Below are 21,259 nucleotides of genomic sequence, written 5' to 3'. Positions count from 1 at the left end.
CTAGTCCAAGATGATAGTCAACTCCATGCAAGGTTTTGCATCCCAAATGAGAAGAAAAGTGAAGTGGTTAATTGTGCCCATTTTAAAGACATTTACGATGAAGATCCTTGCTTCATAATTGTTGTTTTCTGTCTGCCACTTTCTCACATGGACTGAAAGTTGCTTCTTCTATTATCTCTGCTGGAGCGGTGACTCCCATGTTCTTCAATCCAGGGCTCAAGGACTACTCGTAAATGTCGAAATTTTTCACCAGTAGCTAAAAGAATGTGGGCATTTCTACAAGGGAAGTATTGAGTTTTTAAACACTATTTGAAAGATTCTTGTTGAGCTGAACTGCACTGGGGTGTGTCATGAAAACCCCTTTTCTCTTGAAAGACTCTAAACTATGATTCTGTTTGTGTCTATATACACCCATGCTGCAGCCTGCATTTAATGTTCTTTTCACTATCCTGTAGTTTGCGAAACATACAGATATGTAGATAATGTATGCATTCTACACAGATACTATAGCAATGCTTCTATAATATATTGTTATATGTTACAGGAGAATAATGTAATGTACAAAAAGTGTATGTATTGTATTGTAATTGCATTTATATAGCGCTTACTACCCCAGACAATGCATCAAAACAATTTTTTGCCGAGTAGCACGCTACACCAGGAACCATTAAGGATTCGTATAGTGAAATATGAAAGTAATTAAAGCGGTGGCTAGGTTAATCAGTTATTTGGATGTAGAAGGATAGAAGAGGAAAAAGGGTTTGTATTTATATAGCACGTGTTACCCCTGATGGGGTTTTGAAGCGCCCTTTTTTTTTTTTGGCAGTAGCACGCTACTCCCAAACCCCTAAAGGATTAGTGGTGAATTAGTATGGTGAATTATGAAAGTAATTTGAGTGGTGGATATTAGTCAGTTATTTGGAGTGAGAGTGATAGCGGAGGGAGAGAGGGGGAGAAAGGTTTTCATTCATATAGCGCTCGTTAACCCTGAAGGGGTGTTGGAGTGCTTTTCTGGCTAGTAGCATGCTACTCTGGAACCTATAAAAGGATTAGTGTTGAAAATTAGTTTAGTGAAATATGAAGTAATTTGAGTGGTGGATATGTCAATCAGTAATTTGGATTGAGGAGGGTTGGGGAAGGGTAGAAAAGGGAAAAGGTTTGCATTTATATAGCTTTTGTAACCCTGATGGGGTGTTGAAGCGCTTTATTGGCGAGTAGCACACTACTCCGGAACCCATAAAGGATTAGTGTTGAAAATTAGAATAGTGAAATATGAAAGTAGTTTGAGTGGTGGATGTGTTATTTAGTTGAATAGAGAAAGGTAGCAAAGTTATAGAAGACGGAAAAAGGTTTGCATTTATATAATGCTTGCTTACCTCTGATGAGGAGTTGAAGCACTTTTTTGGCTAACAGCACGCTACTCTGGGACCCACAAAGGATTAGTGGTGTATTAGAATATTCGAATACGAGTGAACATGTTAGTCTGTTATTTTGATTGAAAAGGATAGTGGAGGGATAGGAGAGCGAAGGATTTAGATTGCATTTCTTTTCTGGAGGTCATAGCAGTAGGAGGAGGCTTTTGGATGAGTAAAAAGGGGTTGTGGAGGGGGAAGAGTCAGAGGGAAGAGTTTAGAAAGGTTTATTTTGGGGAGCGATATAGTAAAAGAGGTGTCAGATGATGCAAGGAGGGGTAGAGTAAGGGCAAGTCTAAAAAGGGTTATTTTGGGGATCATAGCAAGAGTAGTCTGGCAGCCGAGTTGTGAATCCATTGTAGTCTTTTCATGGTCACTAAAGGTGATCCATGGTAGAGGCTATTGGCATAATCGAGTTTGGACAGAACAAGGGAGATGGTAGCTTGGAACTTGTGTGGAAATCCCAAACGAGGGAAAATTTGTCGCAGCATTTTTATAGTAACAAAGCTTGATCTTACTAGTTTGTCCACTTGGGCATTCATCAACAGCTCGGAGTCAATGGTCATTCCGAGGTTTCTTACTTCCTTCGATACTTTAGGTGGTGATCCCAGTTCATCAGGCCAGGCGACTAGCGGGTTATAATGTTTCCAATTGCCGCACATGAGTATTTCCGTTTTGGAAGCATTCAATTTAAGGTGGCTCCAAGTCATCCACGGCTCTGAAAATTGGGGAGTTTCCAATATCTTTGGGGCATTCCAGTTGAAGGAGTATTTGTGTGTCATCTGCATAGTTATAGCATGTGAGGTGAAACTGATTGATCAGTACCGGTAATGACTTCATGTAGGTGTTGAAAAGCATGGGTGAGATGATAGAGCCTTGAGGGTCCCCTGCTTTTGTGGAGTATGGTTTGGATGAGAAAGGTGAGGTATGGATGACATTAGTTAAAAGTTTTCCCGACAGTTACAAGTTTAGTTTCAGTCGGCAGTTTGGATACCGACATACACATTGCATGCTAGCAACTACCTATTAGGTAAAGGATCACATAGGCACACACGGGGATGACATTCACACCTGCCTCCGCCAGTACGTAGCCCAAGGGACAAGACACAACGAGACATACTATTGTACAATCGGGTTACACACATGCACGTCCACGAGCGAATATATACAATCCCACCGGGCGGAGTGGAATCTACATGTTGAAGCTAAGCTATGTTTGTGGATTATATGTAACCCTTCTATGTGTGCAACAATTGATATATGATTGATGTAATACCCCCACCTGGGATTTGAAATGCAAAACCCTAATAAAAAGATTTAAACAAAAAAAATGGATGACATTAGTTCTGTTTCGAAGGTAGGACGCGATCCAGTCTAGAGCAGTCTCCTTCATAGAGTCTTTGTTTCATGTGTTATGGTCAATCGTGTCAAAGGCAGCAGAGAGGTCCAAGAGGAGATGCTCAGGAACTCCGATGCCATCTACTGTGTTCTTCATGTCATCCCAGACGGCAAGGAAGGCAGATTCTGTGCCTCTTCCCGGATGGATACCCGTTTGGAATTCTGAAAGTATGTCAGTCTCTTCAATGAATTGTGACATCTGGGGGAACACTGCTCTTTGTAGCTGCAGAGTGTTGCCCACTTCTAAAAGCTCAGCTGGATTCTAATATCTTGAAGGTAGCTCATTCCATAGGATTACTTTGTAAAGATCCCTTTGTTTACTTCTAATACAATTAGCAATATTTAAACCAAAGGATAAGATAAGAATTCATACCAGGTGCATAGATGGGCACCACACAGCATGTCTTTTTACCAATCCCCTATCCCACTGTGACCTTGTACTTTGCTATATTAGCCTCCTTGGGCAATAAGGTGAGAGAGAAGGAGACGCTTCTGAGTCCTAACACCCCCAAAGTAAAACTGTGAGTCTCCTAAATTAGGGTAAGGGGAAGCCATGTTTACAGGAGATCATGCTCTGCCAAATAGTGAATGACACTTTAATTTTTTCATTAGACTGTTAAGGCTAACAGAGTCAAAAGGTCTAAAGTGGTCTAGATGGTTGTGCCACTCTAAGAAGTTTAAACATTGCACTACTAATTCTTGTTCAATTAATTTTGCTAGGAAAAGAAGGATGAAAGGAGTGTGTAGTTGTATGGGTCTTTAGGGTCCAAAAAGTTGATTAACAGAAGTGGTTTTATGAAGGCGGTCTTGACGTCCAGGGGGCTACACCATGTTCAAATGAGGCTTTCAAAATTGTGTGTTTAAACGGTGGCTATGGTTTGAATAGACAGGACTTATTTAAAGATTCGTTTTGAACAGGGATATGTAACTGAACCCATGTTTTGCTTAGTTTGATTAGCTGATGAAGTTGGTGGGTTGAAAATATGTGGAGGCCATCAACTGTCTGCAGAGGAGGATTCAGCAGGTGCTCCGAGGAAGAAGGGGGGAAGAGAGAGATGTGAACGGGTTGACTGCAAGTGCAACGATTGTTATACTTCAAAAACTACATGACTGGTATCTCACATAGCTCATGAGAGGATCCAGTAGCTATGGCATATGCCAGAAGATAAGCACGAATAGTTCTTTCCCCAGTTAGCTTGCACTGATCATATTGTTTGAATAGTATGCTTTCTCCGGTGTTGCTCCCAGGGGGACAGTAGAATCTTAGTGGCATTGTGTACTTTAATTGATTTCATGCTTTGGGTTGTTTTCTACAAATTCATTTGAGATTTCTTTTCTGCATTATTTGTTGACATTATTGAACCATTTCCCTTTTTGTCTCTCAGGTTCTTGGGCCAATCTGCAATGGGTGCCAGGGAGTTAAATATTTTGGTTGGAGCATCTATTTGTGATAGAGCTGGTGTGTCTGATGGTTGAAAATGAAGGTTAAGTTCTAGGTGTACACGTAGTTCTTCTATGTTTTACCATTTCCATAGACATGATCTTGCAATGCCTAGGGGTAATCTATCTTCCTGCTGTGTGTGAGCATCACAATTGCCAAAATTATGACAAAGTGGCCACTCTATGTTAATAGGTATTGGGGTGGGGGAGAGGGGGCGTCATGTCCTTCAGCTTTCTAGTTGCTGTGTTACTCTGGAAGAAAACTGCATCTAACCATGGAAGATTTAGTCTTCGTAATTTCTACATACCTCGATTGTGTAACCTTCAATAACCCTAATGGTATGACAAAACTGGTCAGAGCTTGTAGTGTGTTTATCTAGGTACCTGAATCGATATTCCTATTCTTTGCCCTTGTCCGGTTATAAATCAATAATATCCCTACAACGGCATAGAAACCCTTTTCAGAATTCAGCCCCCTAGAAAGCACACCGAGTTCTAAAACAAATCCAAGCCTCCAGCGACCTGGGAAATCCCCGCTGCTTTGTTTTGATTTCGTCCAAGAACTCCTGTAAAACACTGTAAGAACGACCAGTTCTTAGTGACATCTTTATTGACGTCTTATGTCCAGCCTTACGTCAAACCCGGCACCTTTCAGGTATAAATATACCAGCGCTGCCTTAAGCAAACACACGGTGGTAATCCTGGAGCTGAGCAGCTATCTACTTCCGAAGAGCCCAGCTGAAGCGAGAGCCCACGGACGCTGCCCCTCCCTGACGCGCTGAGAAAGACGCTGTCTTTTCTCTTGCTGAGAAATCCAGCCTCCGGCGTTTCCAGCCCACCCTTGCGGGTGACTGGGATACCGAGTCCTGAGAGAGAGATACCAGCCCTCCTGCCTTCTAATACCCTGGTACTGAACTGACTAAACCCCTTACAGAGAATTCTTGAGTCAGATTCTTGGCAAAACAAACTTAACTTAAACTGCTACGTACTTACTCCTTCCCACGTATTAGGCTTAGGTCAGGTACACCGGGGTAGGCGTAGTTAGAAGCACCAGTTGAGTACGATTAGTCAATGTATATATGTATGTATCTATTTTATCCATTTTAAAGTATCATATGGCTAAGAAACCATATCCATGCTTTTACAGTATTATTTCATAATCCTGCTTTTACTGTATGCACTTTACTTAACTATAAGTATTGCAATTGTAGCAATTCATTTCTCTTGTACGAGGAAAGAGACTGCTCAATAAATAACACCTTTTATTGAAAACGCCCGTCTCTCTTTTTCTCTGCAATCTGGTGAAACTAAGTACGCACTTACTGACTGAGTGAAATAGCTGCCTTTTGTTTTCACACGACTCTAGAGATACACTCTTATTTCAGGGAGAGCAAAGTTGTCATGTTTTATGGTTGTCAGAAACTAAATCCCTTCTTGTCTATCCAGGGAGGTTAAACTCCTCCTCGCCTATTCGAGAAAGTTTCTAGTGAACTCTGAGCTAGCTGGCAAAAAACTTAAGTCTAATATAGTCAGTAGAGACCTAGATAACCTCAGTCCTACGTCTACACTACTGAAGATATTATTCCAATGTGCAGAGCATATTGGGAATATAGGAACTACACTACAAGCTATGCAAAGAGCAAGTGAGGGAAAGAAAAAAAAACTGTTTTAATCGCCTTCCCAAACACGCATACGACAGCACCAAGAAAAAGAAAGAAACTCTTGACCTGTGGAAAGCTGAAAGCCAAGGTCTTGAGCTTTTCAGATTTTATAGCAAGGAGCATGATGAATTCATCATCAACTTCACCTTTTGTGAATCCTTCACTCGCTTTTATTTTGTCAAGTAAATAAAAGCCTGAATAGGATTCAGTTATAATGGAAGATGTGTGCGGGTTATTTTTAAAAGGCGTGGCCAGTTACATTCTAAATTCTTAGATTAGGTTGCTACCTAGGTTGTGAATTGTTAAAAAAATGTTATTGCTGTTTAGACATACGAACCGGATGCTTTTGGAAAACTTAATACTTATTGCAAAGTGTGAAAGACGTTAAAAACGTAGCCCAGATCATATTAAATATTACTCCTAAATCTGTGGAAATATATACCAGATCATGAAAAATAATGCACTTCACTTAAATATTTAGTAGTTAACTGTTAATAAATACTACTCGGTAACAGCAAAAATTTGGTAAGTTCCACTTACCAACAAGATCGTGCAAACCTAGAATAGGGTCGGAATTATGTTGAACGGCATCGCATGCAACCTAAAAGAAAAAATACATATCTTAACCACATGTACTGAAGAATGGAAATACCTAAAATGTCCTAAAAGATTGTTGTACCACGACTTAAAGCAGGAACAAATTGTCTGCTACAGTAAACAGAGTGTATTAAACTGAGCAGACTCAAAATGCTTGCCTAAAATTCGCAATTCCCAACTTCTTACCTTATACAATGTATTTTGAATTTATGTCGTTGCTATTTCCCATTATCACAAACTCAAGAGGAACGCCACTACAGCAGTAGGGGAAGAGGCACGTGGGTCACTTTTGGAAATACTATAATCATCCTATCAAATAATCCAGACAGGAAGGATACCTTTTTGGCACAAACATTATCAATATTTAAACTGAAGGAGCAGTCTGTAGACAATGGTGGACACTTTGCCCTTTTCTACAGATTGTACTTTGTATGAGAGAATGATTGTGATGTTTCAATAAACAGCAGTCATAAAGAATAATCTATGCACAAAAAAGGGAAATGGTTTACTATTGTATATAAATGATGCCTCGATTATAAATATGAATTATTTGACATGGCAGAAAGGCTTCTCTCCTATCTGGAACAGAGTTGGGCAAATTATAGTGTTTAGTAAGTGACATCTTTCCCATTATCAGTACGTGGATATCCATTCACTCCCAGAAGCAAGACCACAAACCACTTCTTTAGCTGTTTCATTACAAAGCTTTGCAGGTCAGCACAACATGCTTATGATTATGAACCCTTTTTCCATCCGCATGATTAGGAAAGAACAAGTATTGATATCTTTTATAGATTCACATGCTTGTATCTTCCCCATCGTCATGGTGGGAGTCTTGCGGTAATTAGAAAAGAAGTACCATAGAAGTACATAGAAACCACCAAAAGGAAAGAAAAAGTGACATTCGTCAGCATCTTTATTTAGGTCCAAAATTCGACCAATCAGAGACCAGCCCTAGACCTCAACTCCCCAGTCAGAGCCATAAGACCTCCGATTTCGCGCACAATAAGGTAAAGAAGTAACATGAGATCATAAGTGGAAAGCCTAGACTGGAAGGAGGGAGGGCCCCATGTCAATCTATGAAAGATATCAATACTGGAGAACCACAGTGTACAGGTAAGTAACTTGTTTTTTCTCCAGTATTGAATCTTTCATAGATTCACATGCTTGTATCAGAGTAGTTAGCAATGTAATTCCATTAGCTTGCGACTAGGCGAAGACCTTCAAATGCAATAAAAGAGACATATTGAAAACATACTAATACATATGAATCCAAGTATATCGTAAAATAGCATATAAACTGCAAAAACCAAATACACAAAACAAATGGAATTGATAGATATGAAAGACTGTACCTTAAGCAAACAGATGTCTCAGGACAGCTTGACCCACTGCAGCGTCCGCTTTCCATGCCGAGTCTAGGAAGTAATGCTTAGTGAATGTATGCACGTTGGACCGTGTTGCCGCTCTACAAATGTGTGGAAGTGATACACAGGCAAAAAAGGCTGTAGAAGCTGCCAGCTTCCTTGTGGAGTGCGCAGACACTTTTGCAGATAAAGGTTTTCCAGCCTTGTTGTTGGAGAAAAGAATCGCAGAGGAAATCCAACGTGCAATACTGCTCCTTGAAAGGGCTTGACACTTCCGTGGTGAAGTAAAGCACACAAATAACTGATGTGATTTTCTGAAAGTCCATAATCTATGCATTTAGAACTTGATGCATCGCTTTACATCCAAAGAGTGCAATGCTCTTTCCGCAGTGGTTGAAGGGTTACCGAAGTATGTGGTAAGCACAACTGGTTCATTCAAGTGAAATGAAGTCGGAACTTTGGAAATTAACTGAGGTTTTGTTCTCAAAAAAATAGTTGTGAGGTTCCAAGCTGACAAACTTAGAGACTTTATTTGAGGATGAACAATTTGACCGTTGTTCATTGAGAGTAGGGTTGGCAGTGGAGGAAAGAAAATGTGCAGAGATATCGAGCACAGAAGAAGCTCCGTGTATCAAAACTGCCTCAACCATGCCGGGGCTATGAGAATGAGATGGCATGGTTCCTACTTCATTTTGTTCAACACTCTTGGGATGAGAGAAAATGGTGGGAACGCATAGGTGAATGTCCCCGTCCACTACATCTGTAGAGCATTCTCCTCTGAGAAAGCCTGCTGGTGAACTTTTCGCACTGACTGTTTTCTGTTGCAAAATGATCCAGTTTTGGAGAACTCCACAATTTGACGACTCGTCACAGGTGGACTATGCTTAACTCCCATTCATGACATTGGGAATTGGTTATGCTTAGAAAATCTGCTCAATCGTTGTTCACGCCCGGAACATGTTCTATTTGCAATGTTATATTGTGATGAATTAGCCACCTCCAAATTTCCTGGGCCTGTTCTGATAATGTGAGAGACCTGGTGCCCCCTTGTTTGGCAAGATAGAATATTGTTGTGGTGTTGTCTGTTCTTACTAGAACAGAGGATCCCTGTATTCTGGGAAGAAATGCCTGCAGCCCCAGAAAAACTGCCATTGGTTCCAAACGATTGATGTGTGAACGTGTTTTTTGAAGGGACCATTTGCAGTGGATTTGCAAATTCCAGGAGATGCACCCCACTCAACCGTCCATCAAAGCGCCCTTTGTCATAATATAATGAGGCTGTGCCGGTCGGAACGAGAGGCCTGAAGAGATATTGATTTATTTTTCCCACCATGACAGAGACTGTTTCATTGTCTGAGAATTAGATCGTGTCCTCGAATGAGCCGTGCACCTGCACCCACTGCATGTCTAACTGCGCCTGGAGAAGCCTCATGTGCAGCCGACAACGGGATGCATAATGATAGCATCCCCAGTAAGGACTTGAATACGCTCACAGAAGTGGACTCTCTTGTGAGTAGAAGGGATTTTGAGCGCATTATCTTGAGCTTCCATTCTGAAGTGGGACACGCATTCTTTGACTTTGTGTTTAGAAGCGCCCCTAGAAAAACACGTTTCTGGCTTGGAATCAAATGTGACTTCTCCACGGTGAATTGTAACCCCAGAAACTCGAAGAGCCGCTGACAAGCCTGCATCGATTTTCCAGGAAGAGTGAAATGTAGCACCTTTCACTAGCCAGTCGTCCAGGTAGGGGTAAATACCGAAGCAATACATTTCATGAAGACAGAGCTGAGCGAAGGCCGAATGGCAAAACCTTGAACTGCTAGTGATCCCCAGTCACCTCGAACCTTGGGAATTGGCGATGCTTGCATGAATGGGAATGTGAAAGTATGTATGGGTCCAAGAGATCGAGGAACGCTAGAAAATCTCCCTTGTTTATTAATAAGAGAATCTCTTGAAGAGACATCATTCTGAACGACTGCTTCTTGATGTATTTGTTTAGCTGCCTGAGGTCCATGACCTGCCTCCGTTTCCCGCATTTTTTCTTTATTAAGAACTTGGAGTAAAAGCCTTTTCCTCGCTGCCCGAAAGGCACTTTTTCTGAACTGAGGTGGCGAAGTGAGCAAAAGATTAAGGATGGATTCAACCCAGATCTGTGACTGGGGGTAAGTGTCTGGAAAGTTTCAGCGCTCCGTCCATCATCTCCTTGTGTTTGCTTTGTTCGCCCTAAGTTGGCAGGGAATGCCCAGACGTGGGTCCCTTGCTCACTTTGCCAGCAGATTCAAGCTAGCCTGGCTGATGAAGGGTGTTACCCAGAAACCGGTCCCAGGATGCTTGTTTCTGGTTCAGGGAAGACCTGGCTTGGCAGTTCGGGCTGGACTGTTACCAAGAGGCACAGGGTCAAGACTGATTTGCATATAGCTGGGTCTGAACTGAGGTGGCGAAGTGAGCTAAAGAATGATGATGGATTCAACCCAGATCTGTAACTGGGGGAGAGTTTCTGAAAAGTTTCAGCGCTCTATGCATCATCTCCTTGTGCTTTGTTCGCTCTAAGTTGGCAGGGTATGCCCAGATGTGGGTCCCTTGCTCACTTTGCCTCTGGATTCAAGCTAGCCTAGCTGATGAAGGATGCTATCCAGAAACCGGTCCCAGGATGCTTGTTTCCGGTTCAGGGAAGACCTGGCTTGTCAGTTCGGGCTGGACTGTTCCCATGAGGCACAGGGTCAAGACTGATTTGCATATAGCTGGGTCTGAACTGAGGGGGCGAAGTGAGCTAAGGAATGATGATGGATTCAACCCCGATCTGTGACTGGGGGTGAGTGTCTGAAAAGTTTCAGCGCTCAGTCCATCATCTCCTTGTGTTGACTTTTTCTATCGCCCCTTTCTTTAGTAGAGTCGAAATGCCTTGCCTTTACAAGGAAAAATGGTGATGATGATGTGTTTTTCTTGGAGGCGGAGTTCGAGGAGGTTTGTGGACAAATTCTAAGGTGTAGCCATGCTGGATGATGTCCAGCACCCATTTGTCCTTCGTGATGATTTGCCATGGATTCAGAAATGGAGAGAACTGATGGGACCGAAGAAGTTGGGAACGAAATGAGGTGGCTGGCAGAAGAAAAACGTCATTGACGTTTTGAGGAACCCTGCAATTTTCCTAGTCCTGCAGGCTTGCGTCTAGCGGATTGCAGATTGTATGACATGTTAGAGGCACGAAATTCTTACTGTTGATGTCCACCATATTGTGATCTGTAACTCTGCCGACCATATGGCTGATATCTGTAAGATTGGTAAGACGGTCTGACCTCTACCTCTACCTCCACGAAAAGACTGAAAACACCTTTGTTGCAGCGTGCTCAGGGAACGTGCAGTCTCAGGATTCTTTTTGATGCCCTGTAGCTCTTTGTCTGCGTGTTTTCCAAAAAGGTTTCCCCATTGAAGGGTATGTCCAGCACTTTCGATTGGACTTCAGGGCGAAAAGTTGTCGCACTAAGCCAGCCCTGTCCACGAAAGACTGCAGCCCCTGCTATTTGCCTGAAAGCAATAGAAGACAAATCCATTGCATCACCTCCGAAGGCGCTCTAGCACCCTCCTGCAGGAGGTCTTTCACTTCTTTCTTTTTATCCTCAGGAAGGAATTCGAGAAGAGGAGCCAGATCTGACCATAACAGACAGTCATACCTTCCCAAAATTGCTAAGGCGTTAGAGGCCTTGATATCTGTAGCTGCCATAGTAGCGAAGCGCTTGCTGATGCGGTCTAAGCATTTGCCTTTCCGGTCTGGAGGCACTGAATGAGTGAGGATTGCTGGTATGCCTCTGGGCAGCCTGCATTATTACTGAAACCGGACGAGGATGGCCAATTAAACATGCTAGAGCAGAATCAGGTGCCTTTTATTTCTTTTCCATCCTCTGTAACACAGCAGGAACGGAGGCTGGGTTCTTCATTATTTTCAAACTTTCACTCCAAATGTCGTCCACAATTGGAATGGATCTAACCAGATTTCTTTGATGCATCTTTAAAATCGTGAAGAAAACATTTGGTTTGCACTACAGTCAGAGGCAAATCAAACCTTATAGAGGCTCTCTCAAGCACTTCATGGAAGCCCCCGATATGTCGCCAGGGGAGGGGAAGGCGACGGAGAAGAAGGAGCCACATAATCATCCCATTCTTGGCCAAGAAGGTCCGGATCCTGAGTGAGCTCACCTTCGTCAGGTTGATCGTCTGCTTCACTCTCGAATTAATCATCCTGTATTGTCATGCATCGAGGAGCCGGTCTCTCAACCTGGGCAACAGGCGGCGGAGTAACCACTGGTGGAGGAGGAGCAACTTGAATACTTGGACCACCAGGTGTCAAAGGAACCAGAGCACGAATGTCCGGAAATCTTTTATAATAATCGTTTAACATATGTCTACGGTCCATGACCAAGGAGACTGGGACCAGAATGGAATCTCTCTGAACCTCCTGACGCTCTTCATAAGCCTCATAAGGCTAGTGCTCTTGAAAAGAGTCGTAACATTGGGCCTGTGAGCGACCTGAAAACGAATAATCCCCTTCCATATATTCTGATTGTCCTTGCGCTTCCTCTTCCTCATCAGTGTCTTAGCATTTGACTGAGTTGTGAGGGACTGTAAGCAGGACCAAAAAGACTTTCATCCCCTGATTCCTCCATATCAAGAAGGTGAGAAGGAAGCAGTGGTGCAATCTTGGGTAAAGGTGACAATCCTGGTGATTTTGGAACCAAATGCAGATTTTTAGTATCCGTCAACCCACTGAAGATGCCTGATAGCAATCGTCGTTGATACTGGCCGAGAACGTGATTTGAACACTGCCGTCGACGGAGCGCACATCGACGGGGCCTTTCACACCCACGGCGATGGTGTTCCCATCGACGAAGTCTTCGACGCGATCTTGCCACAGTGTACATCGTCGAAGCAATTGACGATGCCATCGAAGAAGCGTCGTTACTTTGCTCGTTAACAATGCATTCACCACGGGCGTCAACGAAGCAGTCGTTGCAACAGAAGTCAGACATTGTGATTAAGATCTCGGCGACGGGTCCGTCAAAGGTACTTTCTTCTTCGACGAAGCCTGTGTGAGAGGTGTGATAGCCAGAGAGGCAGCAGATTTCTTCAGGCCTGATTCTTTAGGCTTAATTGCTGTCTTTTCAGCAGTGGAGGATTTGTCTGCCTTTCATTTCTTTAAATCAGCTTTTAATGAGGTAGAACCCTCATGTTTATGCTTCCCCTCAACTGAGGATGGCCCAGGGCTCTTGTCATTATCCGATCCAGGTTCTGATTCTGATTTTAATATCTTTTTCTGGAGTCATAACAACCTGGCCTCTCTATCCTTCAGAGTCTTTGCTGAAAAGGTTCTATAAGATTTACAGTCTTTGGCTGTATGTTTAGGATAAAAGCAATAAAGGCAGTCTTTATGTGGATCTTCAGAAAAAAAAGTCTTGCCTTTCCACAGGATCTACAGGGTCTGAAGAACAAGTTACTTACCTTCGGTAAAGCTTTTTCTGGTGGATACAGTATCTGCCTGTGAATTCCTCACCTTATGAATATCACCTGCGCCAACATTCTGTGTAACTTTTTCCCTAGCTACCTGCGCCGACGAGGTTGTCATAGCGCCATGGCTTCGCATGACGTCACTGGAGCCCAGGTCTGCATGATGATGTCAGTTCCACTCATTTTTCCGTGCCACAGAGGCAAAACGGGCGGACCGACCAAAGAGAAAATGCATATATAGTACACAGTATTCACACAAATACACTCAGTATATATAATACACTCAGAATATATTGAAATAAGAAAACTTACAATTCAGATAAGTTAACAATAAACAAATAGAGGTAATAAAGTCTTGAATACACAAAAACATCAAATAACCAATACCTCATCTTTTAAGGTATGAGAGGGTGGACAACGGGGAGGAGGGTGGGTCAGTGAGGAATCCACAGGCAGATACTGTATCCACCAGAAAAAGCGTTACCAAAGGTAAGTAACTTGTTCTTTTGATGGATACATCTGCCTGTGGATTCCTCACTTTATGAATAGAATGAATAGAATTCCACAGCAGTCCAATCCCCGGAGGAGGATGTCCACCCTTCTATACCAAAAAGTATTGTAAAACAGAGCGCGCAAAATGGCAGTCCCTCCTCACCTAGGAACCTAAGCAGCCCTGGTCCTGAGAACCATCTTTTCAGCATGTATGGTCAGAAAAGGAGGCTTTGAACTCAAAGCCCGGAGCTCACTCACCCTCCTAGCCGAAGTGATAGCCACTAGAAAAAACGTTTTAAATGTCAGTAGTCTCAAAGGACAACTATGCATAGGTTTGAACGTGTAAACCAATAAAAAGGTTAACACCAGATTTAAATCCCACTGGGGCATAATAAAAGGAGTGGTCGGAAACATATTAGTAAGCCCCTTAAAGAACCTTAAAACTATTGGAGATTTAAAAAGAGAAGGCTGATCTGGCAAAGAAATGCCGACAAAGCCGACAAATATCCTTTAACAGTAGCAACAGCACAACCCTGCTGAGCTAACTGAAGTGAAAAACAAAGAACATCACAAAGATGCGCTTTCAAAGGATCAATAGATTTCTCTCCACACCATCTAACAAATTTCGACCACCTGTAGGAGTAGATAGACTTGGTGGAGTGTCGCCTGGCCGATAAAATAACATCCACCATGTCAGGCGGGAGAGAAAAATAATTCAGGTTGCCCCGTTCAATCTCCAGGCACGAAGGTGCAGGCTCTGGAGGTGGGGGTGTAGAACCTGCCCCTCCATCTGAGAGAGGAGGTCTGCCTTGAGAAGGAGACGGAGCGGGGGGTGCGACGAGAGGTGAAGAAGGTCCGTGTACCACACCCATCTTGGCCAATCCGGGGCGATAAATATAACTTAGGCCCAGTCTTGGTGAATCTTCCTCAGAACCCTGGGAATCAAGGGTATGGGAGGCAATGCAAAAAAGGAGTTGCGAGCTCCAACTCCACTGAAACGCGCCCCCCAAAGCTCCCTGCCTCGGAAACGGGAGACTGCAGAATGACGGGCAGTGCAGGTTCTCCAGAGTGGCAGACAGGTCCAACCTAGGAGTTCCGCACGTCTGGAAGATGTATCGAACTAACTCCGGATGAAGCCTCCACTCATGGTCGGCGGAGAACTGACGACTGAGACTGTCCACACGCACGCTCAGCACCCCGGCCAGATGATTTGCCATCAAGCAAATCCGCTGGTCCTGAGCCCAGGATCAGAGCCGCAACGCCTCTCTGCAGAGACGGCACGACCCTCCTCCTCCCAGCTTGTTGACGTACCATATCGCAGCAGTGTTGTCCGTCAGGACTTGAACTGACTGACCGCAAAGGGAAAGGAGAAAGGCTTTGAGCGCCAAACGTATTGCCCGTAATTCCAGAAGGTTGATGGGAAGCAACCTTTCCTCTGGAGACCAAAGACCCTTGATCGCCTGATCCCCCAGATGAGCACCCCACCCTAGAGTAGTGACATCCATTATCACTGTGGCCACCGATGGAGGAAGATGGAAGGGCTTCCCTTGAAACACATTGCCGTCCACTCTCCACCAAGACAGATCCGCTGCAGCTTCTCTGGAGATCCTTACAGACTCCCTGGGATCTCCATTGTGTTGATACCACTGCCTGCGGAGACCCCACTGGAGTGCCCTCATGTGCCAGTGTGCATGGTTTACCAACAGGATGCAGGAAGCAATCACACCGAGCAAGCGAAGGACCTTCAGAAGTGGAACAACTGCTCCATTGTAAAACTGAGGAATCATTTACTGAATGTCGAGAATCCTTTGCGGAGGCGGGAAAGCTCGACACACAGTGGTATCCAGTACCGCCCCTATGAACAGGTTGCGCCTTGAGGGCACCAGGTGAGACTTGGGTACATTTATCGAAAAACCAAATTAGTACAAAAGATGTGTTGTAACCTGAAGATGATGACACACCATCTCTGGAGACTCTGTCTTCAACAGCCAGTCATCTAGGTAGGGGAAAACTGGAATCCGTAACCTCCTGAGATGGGCACACACCACTGCCATCACCTTGGTGAAGACTCGAGTTGCAGTAGTAAGACCAAACGGAAGGACCGCAAATTGGTAATGTTGCGACCCAACCGTAAAACGGAGATACTTCCTGTGCGACTTCAGGATTGGGATGTGAAAATACACATCCTGTAAGTCGATGGACACCATCCAGTCCTCTTGTTGCAGCGCCTGAAGAACCGGCGCAAGGGTGAGCATCTTGAACCTCTCCTGCTTAAGAAACAGATTCAAGACTCTGAGGTCCAGGTTAGAACTTAGGCTGCCATCCTTCTTGGGAATCAGGAAATACCAGGAGTAGCATCCATAACCCCTTTCCTGCTCTGGAACCAACTCTATCGCACCTTTCTGTAATAGGGTAAGAACCTCCTTCTGAAGGAGAAGCAAATGATCCTCCGTGCAAACCCCCTGGCAAGGGGGGTAAGGAGGAGGGATTCCCTGAAGGGAAGGGCATACCCATTTTCTACAAGATCTAAAACCCAAAGGTCCGAAGTGATTAATTTCCAATCCTGTAGAAAATGGGTAAGCCGGCCTCCCACGGGACCTACATAAGCTGGGATGGCGGATCTAGGGCTGCTTTCCTGCATTACCAGGAGGGGTTGGGGATGTAGAGGAGGAAGAGGAAGAGGGTTGACGCCCGGCTCCACAAATGAGACCTCTGCCTCTACCCCTGTAGCTCTTATACAAGGGTTTTTGCTGCTGTTGCTGAGGCCGTCGGGACCCACGAAAGGAAGACTTGCCAAAGCCACGGTATCTTTTATATCCATAGCCTCTTGATTGAGACTGCAGACCCAAAGACCTTGCCGTTGCCTTACTGTCTTTAAATCTCTGCAGGGCAGAGTCCGCCTTTTCACCAAAAAGCTTGAAACCATCAAATGGCAAATCAATAGGAGCAGCCTGCACGTCAGGACAGAACCCCAAACATTTCAACCATGCGTGCCTCCTTGTCGCAACCGACGAGCCCATGACTCTGGCAACAGAATCCGCTGTATCCAGATCAGACTGGATAAGCTGGCGAGCAGCCACCAACACCTCACTCAGATTCCCCTTGTTCCCCTCAGATAACTTAGGGAGAAGCTGTTTCGCAGAGTCCATTAAAGCATGAATGTACCTGCCCAAGAGACAAGTGGCATTGGTAGACTTTAATGCCATACTGGCCGCAGAAAATACCTTTTTCGCAGACTGCTCCAACTTCTTAGAATCCCGGTCTGCCGGAACCTGCGAAAATGCCCCTGATGATTGCTTCGAGCAAGAAGCCTGCACAACCAGACTTTCATGAGACGGGTTAGACGAAAGGAAAACTGGATCTCCAGGAGCAGGTCTATACCTTCTTGATACTGACCTCAAAACTGCAGGAGCCGAAAGAGGATTGCGCCACACATCAAGTATTGACTCAGTAAGAGTATCATTAAATGGCAAAAGTGGCTCAACCACCGAAGAAGGAGAATGAAGCACCTCAGTGAGAAGATTAGGCTTATACTCCGCCACAGGAAGCTGCAAGTCCAAAACTTCTGCAGCCTTCCTAATAACTGTATGATATGGCGCAACATCCTTAGAGGGAGAGGCCTTTTGAGAAACAAGGTCCCACTCAGAAGAAGTATCAAGCCCTTGTGGTGGGGTATCAGAAACTGAAGGTAGACGAGGTCGTTTCAGAGAGGGTTTTATTTTTCCAAACACTCTTTTCTGTCTACTGGTCAGTCTTTCTTTTGCAAAGGTTGCGGAATCCATTTTGACGAAGCGTGTAGGAGCCACACTGAGGGGGAGTACGCCTTGCTTTGTAGGGTCCTGCCAGGCCGTTCCCTTGATTCTGATGCCCCGTGGCAGTAGCAGTAGCCCGGAGCAACCAAAAGAAAATCAAGAAAACATATCAGGACAGCCGTCCTACTATGAAAACGGATTCACCAGGGACCGGGGGTGAAGGCAACACCACTTTTCAGTGATCCGCGTTTAATCACACACAAACGGCGAGGAACAGTGCTCGAGTGCTCGTGGGTGGGGGAAGGGGGTTTATGTACAGGGAGTATTTATAAGTAGTATAGGCCAGTGGTAAAGGACTTAGTACTATATGTTCAGGCGGTCCTTTCTCCCTACCCAGTCCGCTACTTTGCCCCATACCTGTTCCAGCCACGCTCCTCCCCTGGGAACATGGCAGGGCGACTTGTGGGGTGGTTGGCCTCCTGGCTTTGAGGTGATGGTAATGGGGCCTAGCCTTCATCCTTCCTCGCCTTCTTCCTCCGCAGTCCCCTCACTCTCTCTAGTTCTCCACGCTGAATCTTCCCCCTCTCCGGCAACGATGTACACCGTCTTCCTGGAGTCTCCCACCTTTGACAGCCCGGGCATGATGACGTCATTTGGGGGTGGAGTCTGGTTTTGTAGGAAACCCCAGTGAAAGGCGCCCGCTGCCTGTTCCTCGTCACTGTTCAATAAAGTTTTTGATTGAGGTAGCCATTCCTCCTGCTGAAAGGGGACATGAGGAGGAAAGAGAGGTATAGCCGTCCACCAGTCTTTGTTTGTCTTTGCCTCCTCACTGTCTTGTCCCGCCCTATTACACGCCTCCCCCCTTGGATTCTCCCGCTTGGGGAGAGGGAAAGCCCGGGACAAATAATCCGCATTTCCATTATCCTTTCCCTTCTTATGGAGATAAGAACCAACAAAGCACTTGCGGATTCCACTGTAAGGGGGCATGGTCTGTGTACAGGATGAATGGCTTCCCTTCTAGGTAATAGCGCAGTTTGTCGATGGCCCATTTAATGGCCAGACACTCCCTCTCTATCGTGGGGTACTTGCATTCTCTGGGGAACAATTTTCTGCTGACATACAGGACAGGGTGCTCCAATCCGTCCCCCCTATCTGTGATAACACCGCCCCTAGTCCTGAATTTGAAGCGTCAGTATGAAGGGTTTGTTGAAATCGGGTGATATGAGAACCAGATTAGTAGTGATGATCCCCTTCAACTCCCTAAAAGCTCTTAGCATGTCTGGGGACGGGTTTTGTAGTATTCGGGGCCTGACTTCTTTTCTGAGTAGGTCAGTTAAGGGCGAAGCTAGGTCTGCAAACTGGGGGATGAATCTACGGTAATACCCGATCAAACTCAAAAATGCCCTTAGCTCCCGCTTGGTGGTGGGAAAAGGAGTCGCTGCTATGGCCTTGACTTTTTCTGTCTGAGGGGCAATCACCCTGTCTCCCAACACAAACCCAAGGTATTTCACCTTCTGAAACGCTGCTCAGGATTTTTTTGCGTTAACGTGTAGGCCGGCCTGCTTGAGGGCTTGTAGGATGATTCTCATATGGTCTAGGTGTTCGGCCCAGCTGCTGCTGTATACCACGATATCATCCAGGTATGCTGAACTGAACAAGGGGTACGGTTGCAGGATGTTGTTCATTAACCGTTGAAATGTGGCAGGTGCCTCGTGGAGTCCGAAGGGAAGAACGTTGAATTCAAATAAGCCTTCGTCCGTAGTAAATGCTGTTTTCTTGCGGTCCTCCTCACAGAGGGGCACCTGCCAGTACTCCTTTGTGAGGTCAAATGTCGTGATGTACATAGCGTCACCGAGCCTTTCTATCAGTCCACCCGGGGGATTGGGTAAGCATCAAACGTGGAGATGGAATTTAGGGCTCTGAAGTCCATGCAGAAGCGTGTCGTTCCATCCGGCTTTGGGACCATGACAATCGGGGATGCCCAGTTACTGTTAGAGGGGCGTATTACCCCTAGTTTTAACATCTCCTGCACTTCCCGTCTTACGGCGTCCCTTCTGGCTGTGGGTATCCGATACGGCTTCTGCTTTACCAATTTTCCTGGTTGAGTTTTGATTTTATGCTCGGCTAGGGAAGTTTTTCCGGGGAGATCGGAGAAGATGTCTGAAAAGGGGAGACGAGTGTGCTGTAGTTCTTTCATCATCTCTTCCGTAAGATCTTCATTGACTATGAGGTTCTCTAGCGTCGAGTCTTGGCTGGCTGTAGTGGGTAGCAGAAAATTTGCTGTCTTAGGAAGAGGACCGAGCCACTTCTTCAGCAGATTTACGTGATAATATTGAGTTTTGTAGGGCGTGATCTGTATCCTATACGTTTTGTCGCCTATGGTCTCTGTCACTCTATAAGGACCCATCCACTCACTTTTGAATTCAAGGGTAGATGAGGGTAGAAGCACCAAGGCCCAGTCTCCCACGGATATTCTTCTTAACTTCTTCCCTCAATCGTAATATTTCTTTTGTTTGGTCCTGCTTTTCTCTAAGTTGGAGTAGGCAAGGTCTCTCAACTTCCCGAGCTTCGATCTCAGTTGCTGCGTATACTCCAACAGAGACCGCTGGTCTTGCTCCTCTTCTGTCTCCCATGCATCTCTGGTCATCTCAAGTAAGGACCTAGGCTGTCGTCTGTACAGCAACTCGAATGCCGAACAGCCTAGGCTACTTTGTATCTGTGACCGTAGAACATATAGAGCCAGGGGTAGGAGCCGGTTCCAGTCACGTCCCTCCACTGTGAGCATTTTCTTTAGGGTAGTCTTCAGGGTTTGGTTGTACCGCTCGATGAGCCCGTCCATCTAGGGGTGGTACACAGACGTCCGTAGGTGATGTAAATCCAACAATTGGCACACTTCCTTCATCAGGCGGGACACGAACGGGGTTCCCTGGTCGGTGACCACTTCTTTGGGGAATCCTACCCTGGAGAACAACTCCACAAATTTCTCCGCTATGTTCTTGGTGGTAGGAGCTCTGAGAGGGAAAGCCTCTATGAATCTGGCGGCATAGTCCACGATAATAAGTGCATAGAGGTGCCCTTTCGCGGTTTTAGGTAGGGGACCTATCAAATCCATGCCCACTCGTTCAAAGGGTGTTCCCATAAAGGGCATAGGTTGGAGGGGGCAGCTGGAGGTTGGTGCATGTTCTTCTTATGGCAAATCTCGCAGGTTTGACAGTATGTCTGGATATCCTTGTAGATGCCTGGCCAGAAGAAATGTCGCAACACGCTTTAAGAGGTTTTTTCCTTTCCGGTGTGTCCGGCCGTAAGGTGGGCATGTGAAAAGAACAAAATCTGCTCTCGGAAGGGCATTGGAACTAGCAGTTGGGTGCCCCCCCCCTTCTTTTCTTCCCTATATAGTAGGTCGTTTTTGATAAGGAAACGGGGATATGTGATGACCTGACTGCTCTGGTTAACATGAGCGGCCTCCCAGGCATTAAACAAAGTGGTGTCATTGGCGTGTGGAAAGCGGAAGCTACGGCTATTAACCATGGATCCGGGGATACAAAGGCCGGTACAGGGTTCCCCAGGTCTCCCTTCTGTCTACCTATTTTATCCTCGAAGAGGGAGAGGAAATCAGAATTTTCCACCCCTAGGATTATATC

The 21,259-nt window shown here is 45.2% G+C and overlaps 1 protein-coding gene across 3 annotated transcripts in view; it reads right to left on the bottom strand.

Moving 5' to 3' along the window:
* The window catches only part of DPP7 (dipeptidyl peptidase 7), a 1,731,842-nt gene that overhangs the window by 964,435 nt on the left and 746,148 nt on the right, over nucleotides 1-21,259 (bottom strand). For all 3 annotated transcript variants that reach the window (XM_078642039.1, XM_078642041.1, XM_078642042.1), the window contains exon 7: nucleotides 6,452-6,512. In XM_078642039.1, coding sequence (XP_078498165.1) covers nucleotides 6,452-6,512 — 61 coding nt within the window. The remainder of the gene's footprint in view (nucleotides 1-6,451; nucleotides 6,513-21,259) is intronic.

The sequence above is a fragment of the Lissotriton helveticus genome, chromosome 5_1, assembly GCF_964261635.1.
Source record: "Lissotriton helveticus chromosome 5_1, aLisHel1.1, whole genome shotgun sequence".
Lineage (NCBI taxonomy): Eukaryota > Metazoa > Chordata > Amphibia > Caudata > Salamandridae > Lissotriton > Lissotriton helveticus.
This window is presented reverse-complemented; position numbering and strand designations above follow the sequence as displayed.